The sequence below is a fragment of the Lycium barbarum genome, chromosome 6, assembly GCF_019175385.1.
Source record: "Lycium barbarum isolate Lr01 chromosome 6, ASM1917538v2, whole genome shotgun sequence".
Taxonomy (NCBI): Eukaryota; Viridiplantae; Streptophyta; class Magnoliopsida; order Solanales; family Solanaceae; genus Lycium; species Lycium barbarum.
The window spans coordinates 115,911,064-115,930,980 of NC_083342.1; the positions used below are offsets into that span (position 1 = coordinate 115,911,064).

A 19,917-nucleotide genomic window follows, 5' to 3' on the forward strand; every position below is an offset into this window, starting at 1 on the left:
ACTCCTTGTTCGACCTAACTTTTGCCTTAGGCATAACTGAGAATTACATAAGTTATGCCTTATAAAGCCTAACTTGAGACTGCAACATAACTATTTTTTTTTCACTCAGCCGTGATTCGAATCCATATCCTCGGGATATTTTCGACCACTTTTTAGGTGAAGGATAAAATTAAAAACCAGCAATTTTAGGGACGAAAATTAAAGACCAGCGCGTTTGAAGGACAATCTGTGCAAAAAACAAATTATAAATAACTGCACTGGGCCGGCCTGATGGGCCTAACAGATTTTCACACATTTTGACACTAAGTCTGCTCCAAGACCAAACTTGTGCATGCAATGTTATTTGGGAAAATGACATAGGTACCCACATAAGACTCTTTATTACAAAATATATAGATAATTTTCTTTATTTATGAAATATAATAATATTTTTTCGAAACATGATGGATTTTCATATATTTTTCTTTTTTTCTTTCCAGAAAATATTTTTTTAAAATATAATTTTAAAAAAAATTAAAATTAAAACATTTTTTTAAATAATTTTATATTTTTTATAAAATAATTTTTTTTTGCCCAAAGGCTTAAAAAATTACCTCAATTTTTTTGTATATGAAACCTGTATGTGTGAGCGAAATTTTTAATATAATTTTCATACATAAAACTGTGAGCGAAAATTTTAAACCTTGAATATTGTATGAAAGTTGTTATAATGTTGTTATAGTTGTACTAATTTTCCAGAACCTAATATGAACTTTATATACGAAAAATGTGAATGAAATTCTAAGTCTTGAGCGAGATACACACATTTCGTACCATTCACATACATAAAATTTTGAGTATAATGTTTAAGCCGATCGAGATATACACATTTCATACATTTTTCATACACAAAATTTGAGCAAACTTTTTAAGCATTGAGCAAGATACACACATTTCATATACAAAAATTTGAGCGATTATTTTACGTCTTGAATGTTGTATCAAAGTTATATACAATGTTGTTGTAGTTGTATTAATTTTACAAAAATCTAACATGAACTTTATATACAAAAATGTGAGCGAAATTTTAAGCCTTGAGCGAGATACAAATTTCATACGGTTTTCATACACACAATTGTGAGCGGATATTTTAAGCCTTGAACGAGATATACACATTTTATATATTTTTCATACACTAAATTTTGATCGGACTTTTTAAGTCTTGAGTATACATTTCATACATAAATTTTTGAGCGAAAAAAATAATTAAAAAAAAAACTAATTTATTTTAAAAAAACAAAAAATGTATTAAAAAAAAGCATGTTTGGTATAGGATTTGTAATGTTATATTTTGTAAATAAAAAACTATATATATATTTTAAACCAAACTATATTAGGCAACATGATGGGGGTGCAATATGTAATATCCTAAAGATCCAAAATACAATATAAAATAATAAAAGGACCAGAGTGCAAATAAAGAATCTATATATAAACCGAAAATCCTAAGGCCCTTGCAACCTTAGAGTTTCGCCTAATCGGAGCGCGGCAACCAACCCCAAACTGTAACGAGGGTTCGTATGCTCTTTCCTTCGTCCCCAAACTGCATTTTACTTAAACCTTTTATTTTGTGTTGGTTTGGTGCAGTAAGGGTATTTCAGCTTCTGCTCTTCCATACAAGAGGACTCCACCAAGCTGGTTGAAAATCTCTGCTCCTGATGTAAGCTATATTCCCTTTTTTTTATTTTCATACGTCTAATCTGATTAATTAAACAATGTAGGGATTGTAATGCTGCCTTGTTTGAATCCTAGTGCATCACAGAGACTTTTTGAATAGCCAGTTTCTTCTAATGACGATTTTGTTATCAGATTGGACCTTAATGCCTAACTATATATACCTTATTCCTGGTTTGCATTAGACTTCACCTTACAGGTCCGAAAAAGGGTTCCCAGAGATCCAATGTACCCATGTTCACTTGTATACGACTTGTACGTTGCCGCTTCCTAATTGCTCCTTCACCTCTTTTCACATCAGTCATCTCTTCTTCTTTCCCTTCTTCAATGGAAAACACGGGTGCTTTCCACAAGCCTTCTTCATCCTCTGCCTTTTCTCATTCCAATCCAAGGTAAATAAATAAATAAAAAATCCTCTTTGTTGCCTATGGTTTCTCTGTAAAGTTTCAATCTTTAATTGGAAATTTTTGATTGTGAATCAATGGCAGCGGTGGTAGAGGAAGAGGAAGAGGACTGGACACGAGGGATAATAAGGAAAGATCAGGGGGCCGTGGCGGTGGTGGCAAAGATAAAATTGATGCTCTTGGTAGACTCTTGTATGTATTTCTCCATTTTCCCTTCAGCCTTATTTGATCTTTATTTATTATCTTGCCTATGCTAATCAATCATATTAAACAACGAAATTACTTGTTAAGCTATATGAATTCTATGTTTAGATTTAGCTCTTTTTTTATGCTGCCACAACTTTCCAAATTTATGTGACCCATCATAGTAAAAGAAAATGTAATCAGTCAATCCCAATTAGTTGGCTTTGGCTTTATCAATCCGGTGTGCCTATTTTGCTTTATTTTAGGCCTTCATTGTTCAATCATTCATTAATTCAAAGGTAGATTATTTTGCACTTTAACTAACACGACCCTCGTCTTTTTATCCTGGTTTGGGACTCACAATGCTCATAGCTCATTTGGGGCTTAGCGGGAGTTAATAAATGAAAACGTACCAGTTAGAAAATAATTTCTAGCCATGATGATCGCTAGAAGTGATTAGTTCCAGGCTTCTAGGTAGTAGGCGTATGTACGTATTGAAGTGTTTGGAGATATAGTTCGTCGAGAACCAAGTGTCACTTGCCTTAAACTTTCTGAAGTTATAAAACCCCAAACTTTTTCTAAACTAAAATGATTCACGCATATTCGGTAATGTTTTTTATCCTCAGGACACGCATTTTGCGGCACATGGCCTCTGAGCTAAACTTGAATATGAGGAATGATGGGTATGTGAAGGTACAAGATCTGTTAAAGTTAAACTTGAAAACATTTGCAAACGTCCCATTGAGGTCTCACACAATTGATGATGTCAAAGAGGTTAGTTATGTGAAGCTTCATGCTCCTCTAATTTGTTGCCTCTGTTCTTGTATGATATTGATGAAAAGTCTGATTTGCTTCTTGTTTGGATTGCAAAAGGTTTTCGAATTAATTTAGTTGACAAAGATTGAACCTTCTGATACTAAACGGAAATTTGACAGTGGCTGGCTTTTCATTGTCACAACCCACAATTGAATGAACTCCCTTTCTTTCAATTGAATTGATTGCTCCTTTTTCTCTTATTTGACATTTCTGTTCCATATAGATGAATTTTTGCTTGCTTTCTTATAGGCAGTACGGAAGGATAACAAGCAAAGAATGGGCCTTTTGGAAGAAAATGGAGAGCTTCTGATACGTGCCAACCAAGGCCATACAGTAAAGGTACTTTTTTCTCCGTAAAGTGGATTAATGTTATTTCCTTGGATATTTCAGATGGAAATTAGTTGGATTAATCTGTCTATAAGTTATGGCATTCAGAGTGGAGGAGCCTCTAGAGGGTACTTCTACTATAGTTGGATGAATTCTGATGAATGAAGAAGTTAATTCTCAACGTAATTGGAAATGAGAAGAGAAAGAAGGGGAGAACGAAAGGCTGGAAAGTGAGAGATCGAACATGGATTTTATTCTGTCCGTGCACATTTGAAAGCACATTAGTGGAGTTTCTTTTATACCTCTAAGCATATTTCATTTAATGCAAGCAATTACACCCTTATTTTGTCACCTAACCGACGAGACAACAGTAAAGAAAGTAAATACATTTAGACATTTAAATATGCAACTTTTCTGCTAGAAATTTGTATTAGCAATGAAACACTATGATGTAATTCTCGGTGCATCTGTGTGTTACTCTTGATTTTAAAATTCCAATTCCCATCTTTTCATCATTGAAAGGCTCATGATATGCAGACCAATTTGATACGTATTTTGTCCTTGTATAAAAAATGAAAGTAATATTGCAGACATCCAATTGATGATATTCAGCTCACAAGTTAGCAGTACCATTGGTAGCTGAAAAATATTTGTGTGCCACTTTGCAGATAGTTGAAACTGAAAGCTTATTGAAACCGATCCTTTCAGCTGATGAAGTTCCAGGTAAGATAATTTTGTCCATTTAATGACTTATAAAAAAGAAAAAAAGAAAGAGGAAACATGTTTGGTCATGGCTCGAGTATAGAAAGTGATACTTATATCATAGAACCTTGTCATGTAACTGGTCCTCGGTAACATCTTAGTAACCTATAGCAATTTCATAAGGATCTTAGTAACATGTAGTATTGAAGCTTTGGCTCCTATGTATAATGAATGCCTAAAACGCGTCATAAGCATTGTGGAGAACTTTACTAACAAAATATGGAAGGCGTTATTAAAATATGTCCTGTTGAGAGATGATGCTTTGGGATTGATCTTTTCTGTTGAGAGTCCACTACAAAGCAATACAAATGTACAGGAATTGACAAAGAGGCCTACCTTCTTTTAACTGTGACATCATATCTGTTTTTTCCCCTAGGAAATCTCTATATCTTTTTATCGCCATATGATTGCTCCTCTCTTTACCCAATGCTCTTGATTTCTATGGTTTTTCTTCTTTTAAGATTATCGACGTTCAAGTCAACCTCTAATCATTGATAAGTAGTATCTTTGAGGATTAATTTTGAGAAAAGGAACATATTTGAACTGAATGCTTGTAGCAAGTTGTTGATTATTGTGTCTTTGTAGTGTAAATTTACTCCCGCCGTCTCTGATTTTCACTGGCTTGACAGTCAATTCTTGACCAATTTTGGATCAAAGTTCAACACGGACTGGTTAGGATTTTATAATGTTAGTGACTCAACAATTTTACGGAAATACCACTACCAAGAATTTTCCTTCCTTTGGGTAAAATAGAGTGAATTTGGACATGTTACCAGTTTCAAAAAAAAAAGAAAAAGAAAAAACAAATAGAGTGAATTTGGATCTTTCCTCTCCTCCAACTCAGCTGTCAAAATCTGAAGTTGTCAACAGTTTTCCTGAAAAGATCATGCTTTTCCCGAGTTACTTTTTTGGATAAAGTACTAAAATCTCAGTATTAATGTTAATTACAATGTGTAATATATATTTACAAAAGTTCTGAGTTTCATTTTCAAGTTCTCGCTTTATATACGGTAATACCAATACCAAATTGGATGATATTGACCTCAATAGAAATGTAATGTATGTTCACAAAATTATTCAAGATTCATTTTTAAATTCTCATTTTGAATATTGTAAAACCAAGACAAAAATGGTTGATGTTGACCTCAATTAATAGTTATATATATAAAATGATATCATTTTCTTGTCTAATGCTGAAGAATAATTTTTATATCAAAATCTTCCTGGACCTTTAGAATTTTTCTATCTCTGACTCTGAAGCTGTGGTTTTCATTTGTGGCAATGTGCAGTTTGTGTACATGGCACTTACAAGAAGAATTTGGAATCAATTTTGGAGCATGGGCTCAAACGCATGAAAAGGTTACATGTTCATTTCTCATGTGGCTTGCCAACAGATGGCGAAGTAATTAGTGGTAAGATACCTTATAGGAGCCTGAATCTGTTGCCATCTTCACAATTTACAGATTCGTTGGATTTCATGCTACTGTCATAAATCCACCTACTCTGATTTTTTTCTTCTTCTGGTATGAAAACAGTAGTTGTTCTAGGAGAAACCTAACATGGTGCACTTTTAAGAATCATTTCTTGCAATTTCTTAGATATTTGGCTTTCTGATCTCCATGTGTAAACTTATGGATTATTGTTTATCTTTGACCTTCAGTATCTTCCTCTATCAGCAGAGAACCCTTTCTTTTAGGCACTTCACCCGAACTTCAACATTCTTGGTTGACTAAAATATTCTTTGTTGCTGGACAGGAATGAGGCGAGATGTTAATGTCCTCATCTTTCTTGATGTGAGAAAAGCTTTGGAAGGTAATTGGTTTTGATTTGTCGGATTCTAGTCAAGTTTCTCTAAAGTATTATGACAATCCCAATAAAATGGAACCAATTAAAGTATAAGTTGGATCAAACACATTGGAACTTATAATAGGTTCTCAAGTAAGTAATATCTATGATGAGATATGAGGAGACAACATTCTAACTCTCTTTTCTCGAAGTGAAGTCTTAAGCTTATTTTTGTAGTGTTTCTCGATAAAAAAACTAACCTCAAAATCACAGAAAGTAAAAAGTGTATTTCAGAAGTCGATACATGTGTGAAAGTCATCAAAATTCGAAAACCCTACTTTTTCGTTGTTTCTCACAGTTGGTGTTGCATTGCTTCAGATGGGATGAAGCTTTATATCTCAGAAAACAGAGTTATCTTGACCGAGGGTATTGATGGTGTGGTGCCAGTGAAGTACTTCCAGAAAGTGGAGTCATGGCCAGATAGAAAACCTTTGTCATTATAGAATAGAACGTCACTTTTCACTCTTTTCTTTCCCTTTTGCACCAGTTTTTCTCTTACTCCCATTCGCTACACCGAGCCCTCCATTCCCGGAGGAAAAAGCAAACAGGTTTAGTGCCCTTTGGTATTCTCCATCCTATTTCCCTTTTATCACCATGATGTCCTTAAACTTTTATTGTGATTGGTTCATGATCTAACGCATAATGTTGTGAAGTTGAGTAGTTAAGTTCTACACCACAAAAATGAACTCCAGCTCATCTTGGGTAGAAAGGAAGTTTATATTTACGGTGAAGGGTTCAGAATACTGGCAGGTTGTTCAAATGCTTGTAAACATTGTGATAGAAGAAAAGAACCCTTTCAATCAAAGGCAAGAATAACTGACAAAAGCATCCCACGAGCTGGTTTATCTGTTTTTATTGACGGGAAAAGAGAAGTGCTAATAGAATTCCTGATTGAACTCCCGCAATCTGTGAATGTATGATTACTGTTTGGACATTGTATTATTTCACTATTTAAAATACTCAATTTTAATATTCGCAAATACTATTTTTGATATAAAATACTCAATTTTAATATTCGCAAATACTATAGTGAAATACTAAGTCTTCAGGAATAAGAGGGGTATATTAAGTGATACTGATTTCCACTCACATATCTATTAACTTTCACAAACTTTTCCTTTTTTTTACAAGTGAAGGCTATACCCAAAAACAACTTCCAATCAATTTTGGAAGATCCTTTAACACCTTAGACTTTTATCACTTCTTTTTTAATCTTACATCATACATTATCCAAACGCCTTCGTCTATTAGAATAGGCAGGCAATCAAGCAACAAAATGACACTACCAAAGATCCAAAAGCAGAGTTATTGGGGATAATTACAAAAGGAACTTCAACTACCAGGGTTAGGAATGGCAAGTTGCATAAATCAAATAGATGACAATGCAAATGCTTTGTCAGTTAACCATTTGCAACTGTCAAAAACCTATCCGACAAGTGGCTCCAGAATGGAAACAAGAACTATACATTGTCTATTTTTGAATTAGTCTGCTCAAGCTGAAAATAATATACGCCATTTCATGAGATACTTAAACTAAAAATGGTTAGGCCTAACATTCAAACTGCTCAACGGGAACTAAGTGCATAATTAGACAGGATTTGCAAACTGACAAGAATGATGGCGATGTGAAAGATGCACAAACTTTTCATTGCTACAGATGCCAAAAATGCTGTATGTGATTTGTCTGAAAATGGGTTGAAGCATGAAATCCAAGGAAAGCTCTTGCTACAAGCTCCAAGAGGATCCCAAATATTTGTAAATGCTTAGAAAGAGATTGAAGTATGGGGAGATCTTTCACTCTAGCGTTCAACATGAGATATCTCATGAAATGAAACGGATCAAAACAAAGTGCGGATGAATTCTAATGCAAACGTTAACGTCATGAAAGGACAAAAAGTTTAGCTGAATCCTTCTATTTACTAGAATTTCCAAGGATCAGGTTTGAGGAGGTAAATGGATTACGAATGAGCACATAAGCTTTCACATCCGAGTTCCCAATTCGGAAATTCTCATTTTCTATTTGACAGATAAAAGATCTCAAATTACATTACCGCATCAGCATCTTCGTCCGCCTGTTACAGAGGCCAGAAGTGCAGCTTTCTAGAAGTAAAGTTGATAATACCTATACAGAACTTCTCAAAAACAGCTAATACCTCCAAGAGAAGCACATTCATAGCCATTCGATAGTCTGGTTACTTCTTCAAACTGACTGACAGCCGTAACTATCCAAATAATCAATGGAATGGACATTTTTGTAAAATAAAATGACTTTTAGCGGAAGATAAAGGTCGAAGCTAGTCAGACATGCTTGATGCTACTTCCTCTCTTTCCATTGAAGAGGAGTAAAAATAGGTCCAAGACATAATTTGTATGAGCCATCAACAAGGTTCTGTACAATATCAGCATAAGAAAGATTGTGAAAGTTAAATTCCAGAAAGGATGAGTTGTTCATGGATATAGCACATTTCTTGAGGTATGAGTGTTTGCATGTTACTACTGAAGATTGTCCAAAAAGGGAATCTAAAATGTAATAGGTAGAAGGAGATGAAAGGCAAATTTTGTCTCCTTGATCTTGTACTAACTAGTTTGCTAGTTAAGCGCTAGGGTGTTGCATACTCAAAAGGAATGGAAAAATAGAACCTATAGTAGCTGGAGTGTATCGGGGGTTCTCTTCAGGCATCTTAACTATCTGTTTCTAATGGTGCTTCTTATTCCTTGCCCACCTTTATCGTAAAGAAATACTAACAAACAGGGAAAAGAACAATGGAAATAATCTAATTCTAAACGAGTCTAAATAATCAACTTCCAGTAATAAACCACAAAATACAGAATGACAAAGTACGGAATCTTATTTAACCGCCAAAATAAGAAATATACAACCTCAGCATTCATGTAGAAGGATGATCTCAGAAATGTCCTAACCAAATAAATCTAAGGAAGAAAACCAAATGTGGAACTATCGTGTGCTACTCTTATTAGAAACTTAATGAAGACGATACATCCGCTGTCCATCAATCGGCAGTGGTCTATCAGTCATGAATTCTAAATTGATAAAACTACAACAATTACATTCCAAAAGTAATAAAAGTTGGTTTCAGGTTCCATTTGATACAGATCAAATTGCCCAGGCAAACAATGTGCATCCACCACAAAACTTCATCATATCATCAGGGGGATCTGATGTGCTCCATATATGGCATCATCGATCAAGATTTAGAAAGCAAGAAAGTGGAGGCAACGACCGCAGATGTGTTAAAAAACAATCATAGAATCAAAATGAACAAGAATTGAATGGTCCTACCGCACAATTGAAAGAATGTATCACCGGACACTCTTCTTTCCATTACCATAGTAATTGAGGTACCATCGAACAAATTTCTTCAATCCCGTCTGTAGATCTGTAGTAGGCTTATATCCAAGCTCCTTCTTGGCCGAACTTATATTCGCGTGGGTAAACTGCACATCCCCATTCCTTGGCAACTTCATCACCAATCTCTTTGCCTTCACCTTTAGCAACCTCTCCAAAATGCTGACAAGATTAGAAACTGGCACAGGGGACGTGTTGCCTAAATTAAACACCCGTAGTTGAGCAGGGCCTTTCTTCTTCCCACCACTTCCGGTACTCTTCTCAGCAGTATCCAATGCTGCCAAACAACCCTTCACTATGTCATCGATGTAGGTAAAATCCCTAGCTACCGTGCCATGATTAGCAGCCTCGAATATAGAAATCGACTTTCCCTTCAAGATATCCCTAGTGAAAAAGAAGTAAGCCATATCTGGCCTACCCCACGGTCCATAAACGGTGAAAAATCTCAATCCAGTTAATGAAAGCCCATATATATGATTATATGTATGAGCAATTTCTTCACCTGCTTTTTTAGTTGCAGCATAAAGACTAGCAGGCTGATCTGTCCTATCCCTCTCAGAAAAGGGTACCTTAGTATTCAATCCATAAACAGAACTAGATGATGCCCATACAATAGCAGGTTGAGGATCAACACTTTTGCAAATTTCAAGAACATTAACAAGACCAGCAATATTACTATGCACATAAGAACCAGGATTTTCCATAGCATAACGTACACCAGCCTGTGCAGCTAAATGCATTACATGAGTAAATGGAACAATATCAAAAAGTTTCTTTAAGAGGGTGGCATCATTGATATCACCCTCAACAACATACACACCCGTTCGCTCTAAGAGCGCTTGACGAGCTCTTTTAAGCGAAGGATCATAATAATCATTGAAATTATCTAAACCCAATACACCATCACCACGACGTTTAAGAGCAACTGAAACATGAGTACCTACAAAACCAGCAGCACCAGTAACCAATACAGAAATACCATTACGTGACCTTACTTTAGCTGAAGATTTAATCCTTTTTTCCCAAGCTGGACCACCATAAGAGCTTGTTCTAAGAGATCTTCTTGAAAGATCTGAAGAAACAGGGGATGATGATGAAACTGGTGATCTGTAAAAGAATACAAAGATCAAACCCAAGAAAACAAATGACCAAAATGTGAGCTTGGCTAAGGAAAAATGCATCCTTAGCCTATTGTAAGGTGATTTTTCCATCTTGAATTTTCCTGGGGTTGATGGGATATTGTCAATGTGCTTCATTTGGGACATTAAAACTTGCCAAATCTTGAAGATTTGAGCAATACCCACTTTGGGTATTTCTTGTTTTTTCAAAGGAAATTAAATCACCAAATTCTGTTTTGGATTTTCTTGGAAAATGCTTAGGGTTAGGGTTTGAAAAAAGACTCTTTTTTTTTGTTGTTGTTGGCTTGTAATGAAGGATAGTGGAAATGGAGATAAGAAAGAAAAAGGGGTGGCTAGGAAGGTGGTGATGATGAGGGTATTGGAACTTTAGCGCTATATTTATGGGAATCTTCTGGTTTCTTGGAGGGACTGGTTGTTGTTGGAACAAAATGCTACTAGTAAAAAAAAAAAAAAAACTTTTTTTTCTTTTCTTAATTTTGTGGGTTTTTTTTGCATTTGGTTTTAGAAGAAAAGATTGATGAATGATTAAGATATGGGTGATTGAAAGAGAGAGAGTGTGTATGTGTGGACTATATTTGAGGAGGGAGAAGAATGTGGTTTGAACAATTTAAAAAAGGAATAATGAAGATTGGAGGTGGACTAATAGCTCAGAGGTTGAGTTTTGCGTGGGTGGTGGGGTTGGTAGGTCAAGGACATTGTCAAACAAGACTGTAATTAATGAAAAGGATTAACTTTCAGTGTAAAAACTTTGAGTTAAAAGCTAAAAGAACCCTAATTATCATAACAGTGCAAAAGCTGACAAATAATACTTGTTGCCAAATTGGTAAGTAAAGTATAATTATACTCTTTTTGGGAAGAGTTGGTTTTTGTCTTATTGTGGAGATGGGAGGAGAGAGGTGGGTGGTTATTGCATTGATTGCTGAAATAAAAAATAAAGGCGATGAGGTTAAGGCCTTATTTTCATAAAAGTAAGTTTATTTCATAAAGTTATTTACTTTAAACCAGATTTTAATGAGGGGAGTTACTTGATTTGGGGAAAAACCATTAAGGTTTGGGTGTTTTTGGAAGTGTGAGTAAATAGGGGGTGGTTTGTTGGTGATGCAATGGACGAAATTTTTGGGTTAATTATGAAAGGTTCTTGATTTTTACCCATTTTGGATGGTGGGAGAGATTTGTGGGTATCTAATAATTTATTGAATCTCCTCAATCTATTTATATTTTCTAGTCTTTAACTTCTTTCTGGTTATTTTTGTCGTCGTGATTACTAACAATAATCGATCCAACATATTTGTTATTTTAAAAATGTTGAGAAAAATTAATGTGATGAACGAAGAAGTAGTATTAAATTAAAATCAAAAAATAAAAAATAATTTAATCAAATTATTTATTTAGTTAGTTTCTTAAGGGACGTTCGAAAGACAAAAATAACAATTAAAAAAGATCGGAATTACTTATGTTTTCCTTTATTTACAATAGCACATAAATGTATACTATATCCCGTGAAAGATGTATCGGCTTATTATTCTGACTTAAAATTTGTTTGGTCAAACTTTTAAAATTTTCTTATTTTAAAAATGTGTTTTGTTAAAGTATTTTTCTAACAAATAGTTAGTAATTTGTGTTTGAATAATTCATCTAGAAAACACTTTTACAATTATAGAGCAATAATTTATGTTTGTCAAGGTTCCAAAAGTACTTCTAGGAGAAAAATACCTTTTCAACTTCTAAAAAATAGTTTCTACTACTACTTAAAAATACTTTTTTATCCCTAAAAGCTTGGTCAAACACCTCAAATCTCTAAAATAAGCACTTTTGATTTCGCAAAAGCTTTAGCCAAACACACTATTAGCTTGTATATGGAATTTTTTTAAAGTTTTATTTTGTATATTTTCAAGCAATATCGATATATTATATACGTCATACATATTATTTTTCAATATTAAATACATTTGTGCATTTTTTAAATGGAAGCAGTATCGTATGATATCCTTATAGAAGGGGTTTTCCGCCACTAGTGCAATTATTAGAAATTAAGGAATATCTCAATTCAAGAAGCTTTAATAAAATGGAAGTCTTGAATATTTAATTTAAGACGTAATTCTTTCTCAAAATTCCTTGTATTAGTCCACACGACACATACTGCTAGTTCTTGGCACTATTCGACATGAATCAAAATGTACCAATTATGAGAGTACAACAACGACTTCCTTTTTCGTCTAAGTTAAATTCTTATCATTTTATGTTATATTTTACATGGATCTTTTTTTTTTTTTTTAATTTGTTTATATCAAAGAGAAGTAGATTTTGTAGAAGAATCAAATAGCTAAGAAGTCCTCTTCAGTTTGAATATTTTTACTTAATTTTACCTAATGAAAGCTATATTTTTCTCGACATGAAAGCGTACAACGGCATCCATGTGTAGCTAAAAAGGTACTTGTCGTGCTAAAGGAATTATGACTTGCTTAGAAAAGTTAATGCGTGACAATTATTCATAAGATATTACTTACCTTTTTCAGATTATTTTTTTTCATTATTAGAATGCATATTATTTAAAAAATCACAGTTCCAACTTTATTTTTCGGACAAAATTATGACCTAAAGTGGCACGTTTTTCACCTTTCACGACATTTTTAAAACTTATTTTGCTCTTTTTGTTTTCCTTTTCTTCTAGATATTCGCCTTTTGGGTCAATCAGAAGATTATTTTGGCCACATGCAATTAGATCGTGATGAATCGTATGTATATTACATGGTAAAAACTTATTCGCATTGGATATTTACGTCAAACTAAATAGATGCATGACATGTGTTAGAGTATATATAGCTATCACTTAACCATGATAAGTTAATGTATAGGTTCACTCAATTAAATCACTTAGCTATGAAAAATTAAATTGATTTGGTGTAAACACCCAATACAGATAAGTATTTATCATATTACACTTCTATATTTTTTTTCTTTTTTCTTTTGTGGATTTGTAATAAGCATGTACTTCTCTTGTTAATGAGATATATGCTCCATAGATTTTACTCCGAGAATCAATTGGAGGAACAAAAACTACCCTTTTTTACTCAACAGATAAGTAAGTTTTCGTTCACAACCCACTTTATTGCGACACGGAGGAAAAAAATGTGTCAAATGAGTGATTAGGCCTCGTTTGTCCATAGATATAAAAAAAAAATCATTTTTTTTTGGAATTTTGGAGTTGGAGTTGGAGTTGGCCATAATTTTTGAAATTGTAGTTTTTGGTAAAATGTAGTTGTAAAAAAGTGATTTTTTTTTTGAAAAACAATTTTTTTGAGTTTTTGATATTCCGGAATACAACTTCAAGTTGTATTCGGAATTTTCATGGCCAAACGCTGATTCTGGAAAAAAGTGAAAAAAATTTCGGAATAAAGTGAATAATTTTTATGGTCAAACGGGGGCTAAGTATATGCTTCTCCCACTAATGCATTTTTTGGGACCCATTGATATGGACAAATAAAGGTAGGTTTCTTGTCTATTGATTTTTCATATCCTTCCACATGGCATTTGTTCTCTAAAAATGCTAAAGCAAAAAACAACATCAGAGGCAATGACACTCTATTTTTACATGGGTACAATCTAGTATGTATCTATGGAAAAAGACAAACAAAATTTTATCCCAGAATAGGGTAAGGGAAGTCCTTTGATGAGATTTAGACTACAGCTCCATTAAATATAGTGAACAATTTGAACATTATAAACTCAAAATTTTAAAATTGTTAACATCAAATAGAAAGAAGTTAGCTTTTATAACATTGATCAAATCCTCATTTTTCTCCTAAACGCTAATGTTTGCTTCTTTACTTTCTTTCTCTTGATCCGAAAAAATAGACCAATTATTTTAAGTTAATTGGTGCAAGCTCCATTAAATATTTGCACAATTTGAATCATATCGAATCTATTGTATACATTCTTACAATGCATTCTTCTAGAGATTGTTTTCACAACTCGAATATGACCTTCTATTCTCACAACAACTCCTTACTATTCCACCAAAACTTTCCTTTCGTCATGTTAAAGGTGATAAGGATCCATACTTTGCATCTACCCTAAAAGTGTGGAGGTATAAAAAAAAATGAGGGTGAGGTGATGAGTTAATGCAAATGCCAAAAAAAGAGACAAAGTCATGTGAAAGTTCACATAAGTCTGCTCGTAATAAGGCAACCTTGAAAGCAAGGCAAAGAAAACTTCTCTTTTTCAATAACACCTCTCCTCATATTCAGTGGCTTATGTTCTAAAGTTTGTTAGGCGAGCTATCATGTGAAATTGTATTTCCATTATTATTAGCCTCACAAAATTACCAAGACCAAACTCTACTCTTCCTCCGACTAAAAGTTTTTTTTTTGCCTAAAAAGTAATAACATTAACGAAAAAAGACACAAGAATATAGTAAATACTATATATGCATGAGGTCTGATTTCATGATGATATTATATATGTCCCTCCCACTCTTCACCATCTTTAGTTTCTTCTTCTAGTGTTGCTAGAATCATCATGACACAATATTACATATTTAACACATTATATATATATATATATATATATATATATATATATATATATATATATATAGTTATGCTTCAGTAGCAAAATTATGGTCGACTATATGCCTTTACTTATCACTATGTTTTTTTCACTTAAATCCATTCCAAACATGACAATATTTTATATTCAGTCAACTTTAACCTGAATAGCAGAAAATTAATAGTGAGTCCCTACTTATCTCTAAATGTGACTCAAACTCCTAATTCGTGAACAGGGGTGGATTTAGAGTGTTGCGTGTTAGTTTACGAGAATTCAGTAGCCTTTATTCAAACCTTGTATATGTGTCAATATATATTCACTTACATCTATAAATGTTTGATCGTAAACTCAACTTTTATCATACATTAACTTGAAGCTGTTGTAAGAACTCATAAATTTCAAATCTTGAATCCGCCTCTGCATGAACAACAATGTATTCAAGTCAATCACTCTCGTCATAAACATTTATGGATTAATCAAAATGGAAATTCTAGTCCATTGACATTCGAATGTATCCTCTTGGACTTTATTAGAATAATTATTCTGCCCTAATTGGGCACCTTAATTTGAGATAATAAAATCTTTTTTTTGAGTAAATAATTGTGATGCAGAGTTTTAGGGGCGGGAGGGGCGGTGGGAAGAATTAAAAAAAGCAATGAGGGAGGTGAATAGTTTAATAATTTTATAAAGCTTATTATTTTCTGAAAATGTAGTGAGTATAATAATAACTAGGAAAGCAAAGAACATGATGCCAGCAGGTTATAAAGAAACAAACTGTTGGGACATGGTTTGCCTTACTTCTTTAGCAACTTGTTCACATGGAGCTGGCGGTTGCCTCTCCATATACTAATATTTTCTTTTTTGTTTCCAATTATATATGCATTTTTAATAGAATTTATTCTTTAACAAGTACAATTCTTAATCTTGGATTTCTTGAGATTCAGCGTTGCAATTGGTGGCTGTAATTTCGTGCCGCACCACTGTTATTTAGGACATGATTCTCCCTTTTTTTAAAGGTTTTTCACTCTGTTCAATATTAGTTCTGAGGCCTAATTAATCCGAATTTGTGTTACATAAACTTCATTAAAGGTGAAAGCACTCATAATTTTTGTCATTTTTAGGGCCCGAATCCGATATCTCTTATCTAGACTAGAAAATTTTTATTCATCTTATCACAACCTATGGTGATAGGATAGGATTTCAATCAAACTTAAACATGAACTTTCTCACTAGACTATTTTAATATTTGAAAACGTGGACACCAAGTCTTGTCCAATTCTATAGTGTGATTTATCTTTTCTCGTGTGCAATTTCTAATATCAACACATTGCCATCTTCTATCTTCCCTAAAGCAACCTTATACAGATTGCGGATGCTGTATCATTATTCCTTAAGATTGAAACTTTCTAGTAGTTAAGACTAAAAAAGACTTAACATGAAGAGAAATAAACTTGAAAGAACTCTACTTGTATGAATTGTCAATTCAAATAGCTATCATGTGCTTCCTTATTATTATTGTTCTCTTCAACAGATCGATTTGGATCTCACCTCGAGTCAGGTAACAAACTTTGAGTCTTCCAAAATATTTGAGTTTCATGCTACTTTTTATTTTGAAATGTTTCAATAAGTCTAACACAATTCTAGCTATCGAATTTTACAATTTTTAAGAATTTAAATTTATTAAATTATTCAATCTATGACTTTGATGTAGTATTTTCTCTTTTTCAACCATTACTTTACCGTTTTCTTTCATCATCACACAAATATATATATGCAAGTTAAATTGACATTTACATTCTATTTTTAGTCAAATGCCATATAAATTTACAAGAAATGAGTATTATATAGTGGATATAACTAGTTAATTAAACAAGTAGTTGTCAGGACACGGAAGAGATCCGATAGATTAATTCAAGACATATTAAAATTTATTAAATGGAAAAGAGCGAAAAGTCAAAAACTTGATGTGTTAGTTTGTTAAGATCCTATAAATTTGCTTCTACGAGCTACACGAAGAAGGCATTTAATTAGTTCCCTTTAGACTTGTGTTATTTAGAAAGTTTATTGCTGCCTCTTCCCCTAGTGAATACGAGAAGAAGAAATCCATTAGAATATTAAATGTTTACAAAATAAACTTATAAAAAGTAAGGTAGAATAATAATGGATAGATATTTCGATCTCAAGTATATAACTTCTATATTTTTGGATGTACGTTTGTAAGACATAAAACACCCATTTATATAGGGTGCAAATCCAAAAATTAAAAAAATACATCAATGAAGTTTAATTAATACATTTATGTATAATGTCAAATGGGCGTCCGTTTAGTTGAATGCATTGAATTTATAACAAAATATCAATTATTTATTTTCTTAGTATGCATCAGAAATCAAGAATTTAAGCTTCTAATTAATTGGTGGGCTGAAAAGTGGGTCGTAATCGTAGCGGGCCAAAAATGCCAAACTAGCACCATTTTTTTGCGCGGATTGTCCTTCTTTTGGGATGGTCTTTAAATTTTGTCCGTCAAATTGGTGGTCTTTAAGTTTTGTCCTTCACTTGAAAATGTGGCCGAAAATACTGAGGTTCTGGATTCGAACCCCCGCTCAGGCATAAAAATAAAAATAATTTCGCAAGGCAAGGCTTTGAGAAAAGTCTGCCTTATGCGGCATAAGTTGCCTTAAGGCATAACTAAAGTTATGCCGGATTCGACATATGTTGTTATGCCTTAAGGCAACATATGCCAGATCCGGCATAACTGACAACTTATGTTGTCTCCGCCAAGTTATGCTTCGAGGCAATATATGCCGGATCCGGCATAACTTTAGTTATGCCTTAAGACAATTTATGTTGTCTCTGGCAGAGGTTGTCTTAAGGCATAACTAAGCCTTAAGGCATAAAAGTTTGCCTTATAAATTGCCTTAAGGAATAAAATTTATGCCGGATCCGGCATAACTTTAGTTATGCCTTAAGGCGCTTATGCCGGATCCAGCATAACTTTCCTCAAGCCTTGCCTTGCGAAATTATTTTTTATTTTTATGCCGGAGCTGGGGTCCGAACCCAGAACCTCAAGGTTTCTACGCGAAGGGGGCAAAAATTAAAGACCAGCAATTTAAGGGACAAAAATTAAAGACCACCCCGAATGAGGGGCATTTCTGCGAATTGCCCAACTAGCGCGACCCTATTATTTTACACAGCCCAGCCCAAGGAAGTAATGGGTCATTTGCGCTTTTGTTCCCCATTTTGTGCTGGTCTTTAATTTTTATCCTTCAAAATCGAACTAATGCCTAGAGGGTTATAAGTTAGCATCAAAATATCCATAAGTTATGCCAACTCTCTTAAAGAACTTATGCCCCGCTAGGCATAAGTTCGCTTCTGAAGGATAAAAATTAAAGACCAGTCCATTTGAAAGGAAAAAGTGCAAATGAACGCAATCCAAGCTCCTTATTTAGTGGGCGTGACAGGCCGGTTTCATACTCCAAGGAGCACGTGACTAGCACCCGATGCCTTAAATTTTATCGAGCGAACCACCTAGATATAACTTACACATAACCATGAACATGCATACTTAATCATCTTAAGAGAATCATGAACTTTAATAAGTGAAAATATATGGACCAATGACCTATCATAACTCCGTAAATAATAAGTGCAGCTTTAAATCCTCAAAAGGGTGTACATGTATCGGGTTGGTTTGGATTTTTCAAAGAGAAATCTACATAGAATAACTAACTACTAGTACAATTGATATTTAGTAGCTATAGTTTAAATTAATTACATCCTATAGCTAAGAGTAATATGTTAAATACAATCAATAGCTACGTATGTATTTAAAGTAGAATACTTTATTTTTATTATTTATAATTTTTTTTTCTTGACTGTTTTTTCTGCTCAGCCGACGGACAGCCAAGAGCTCCGGCGAACGAGCTCCCCGGAAATCGTCAAATCTAGCTGAAAACTGTATTTTTGAATGTACAGAAGAGCAGTTTACAAAAGATTGAAGAAGATTTAGCCCAAGCAAGAGCAGCAATTTGGAAAGCTATTCGTTCGAAGAATTATACGTCTGATAAAGAAGAGAGGTTCATTCCAAATGGATCTATTTATAGAAAATCATATGCCTTTAATCAGTTAAGTTTATTGGAACATTAAACATTTCATTCGTTTCATTTCAATTTAGAGTTTAATTTCTATATACTTATAGTACTGCAAAGCTCTTTTAGTATTATCATATTATCTAAAAAAGATAATTATATATAATCGTTCATAAGAGATAAAACTAGTAACCTGAAAAATTAGACAAGTCACCTACTCCACTAACTTAAAATACATTAATAGTGTAACATTCGTTACACTATTCGTCACGTTATCAGGCAAATTTTGTATTCTACTATGATTTAATCTAACAATTTCTATGAAATTCTCAGTTAGTAAGTTTCTAAATAAAAAAGCATAATTTTGACACTATATATAAAACAAATATTACTCAAATCAATGTAATTTAAAACTTGTTGCAGCAAGTTACTTGCCTTACTGTTACTAATTCCTTTTGTTAAAGGGATTATTTGTAGTTGTCACTGCTAAAACTTTTTGTCATATATCCCAAATTTCTGATGGAAACATCCGTTAGAAGTTTTCATTTTTCTATTGTATATCTTTAGGTGATCTGACCTGATAATACTAAAAAATAATTTACACGGTCAATATATAGAAGTTAAATCAATGTTAAATCTTTGTGTTTTATTTATTAATGGACAAATCTTGCATTAACTTGTTGTAGGAGTCATACAGACCCTTTTTAGCATCACATCCTGATGAA

The 19,917-nt window shown here is 33.3% G+C and overlaps 2 protein-coding genes across 7 annotated transcripts; one reads left to right on the forward strand and one right to left on the reverse strand.

The window, feature by feature from the left end:
• Positions 1–1,483: 1,483 nt before the first annotated feature.
• On the forward strand, positions 1,484–7,030 carry LOC132645714 (uncharacterized). 6 transcript variants are annotated; one of them, XM_060362865.1, is made up of 10 exons: positions 1,484–1,553; positions 1,627–1,699; positions 1,899–2,105; positions 2,202–2,309; positions 2,927–3,074; positions 3,366–3,455; positions 4,112–4,166; positions 5,495–5,617; positions 5,961–6,017; positions 6,369–7,030. In XM_060362865.1, the coding sequence occupies exons 3-10, from the start codon at positions 1,948–1,950 to the stop codon at positions 6,491–6,493; spliced, it is 864 nt and encodes a 287-aa protein (XP_060218848.1). In that variant the 5' UTR covers positions 1,484–1,553; positions 1,627–1,699; positions 1,899–1,947; the 3' UTR covers positions 6,494–7,030. The 6 variants fall into 6 exon arrangements, with proteins under 6 accessions (XP_060218848.1, XP_060218849.1, XP_060218850.1 ...); XM_060362866.1 differs by having other exon boundaries at positions 1,489–1,553; positions 1,761–2,105; XM_060362867.1 differs by having other exon boundaries at positions 1,496–1,699; positions 6,349–7,030.
• Positions 7,031–8,874: 1,844 nt separating this feature from the next.
• On the reverse strand, positions 8,875–11,156 carry LOC132645718 (UDP-glucuronate 4-epimerase 3). Its single transcript, XM_060362873.1, has one exon. The coding sequence runs from the start codon at positions 10,680–10,682 to the stop codon at positions 9,372–9,374; it is 1,311 nt and encodes a 436-aa protein (XP_060218856.1). The 5' UTR covers positions 10,683–11,156; the 3' UTR covers positions 8,875–9,371.
• Positions 11,157–19,917: the final 8,761 nt, after the last annotated feature.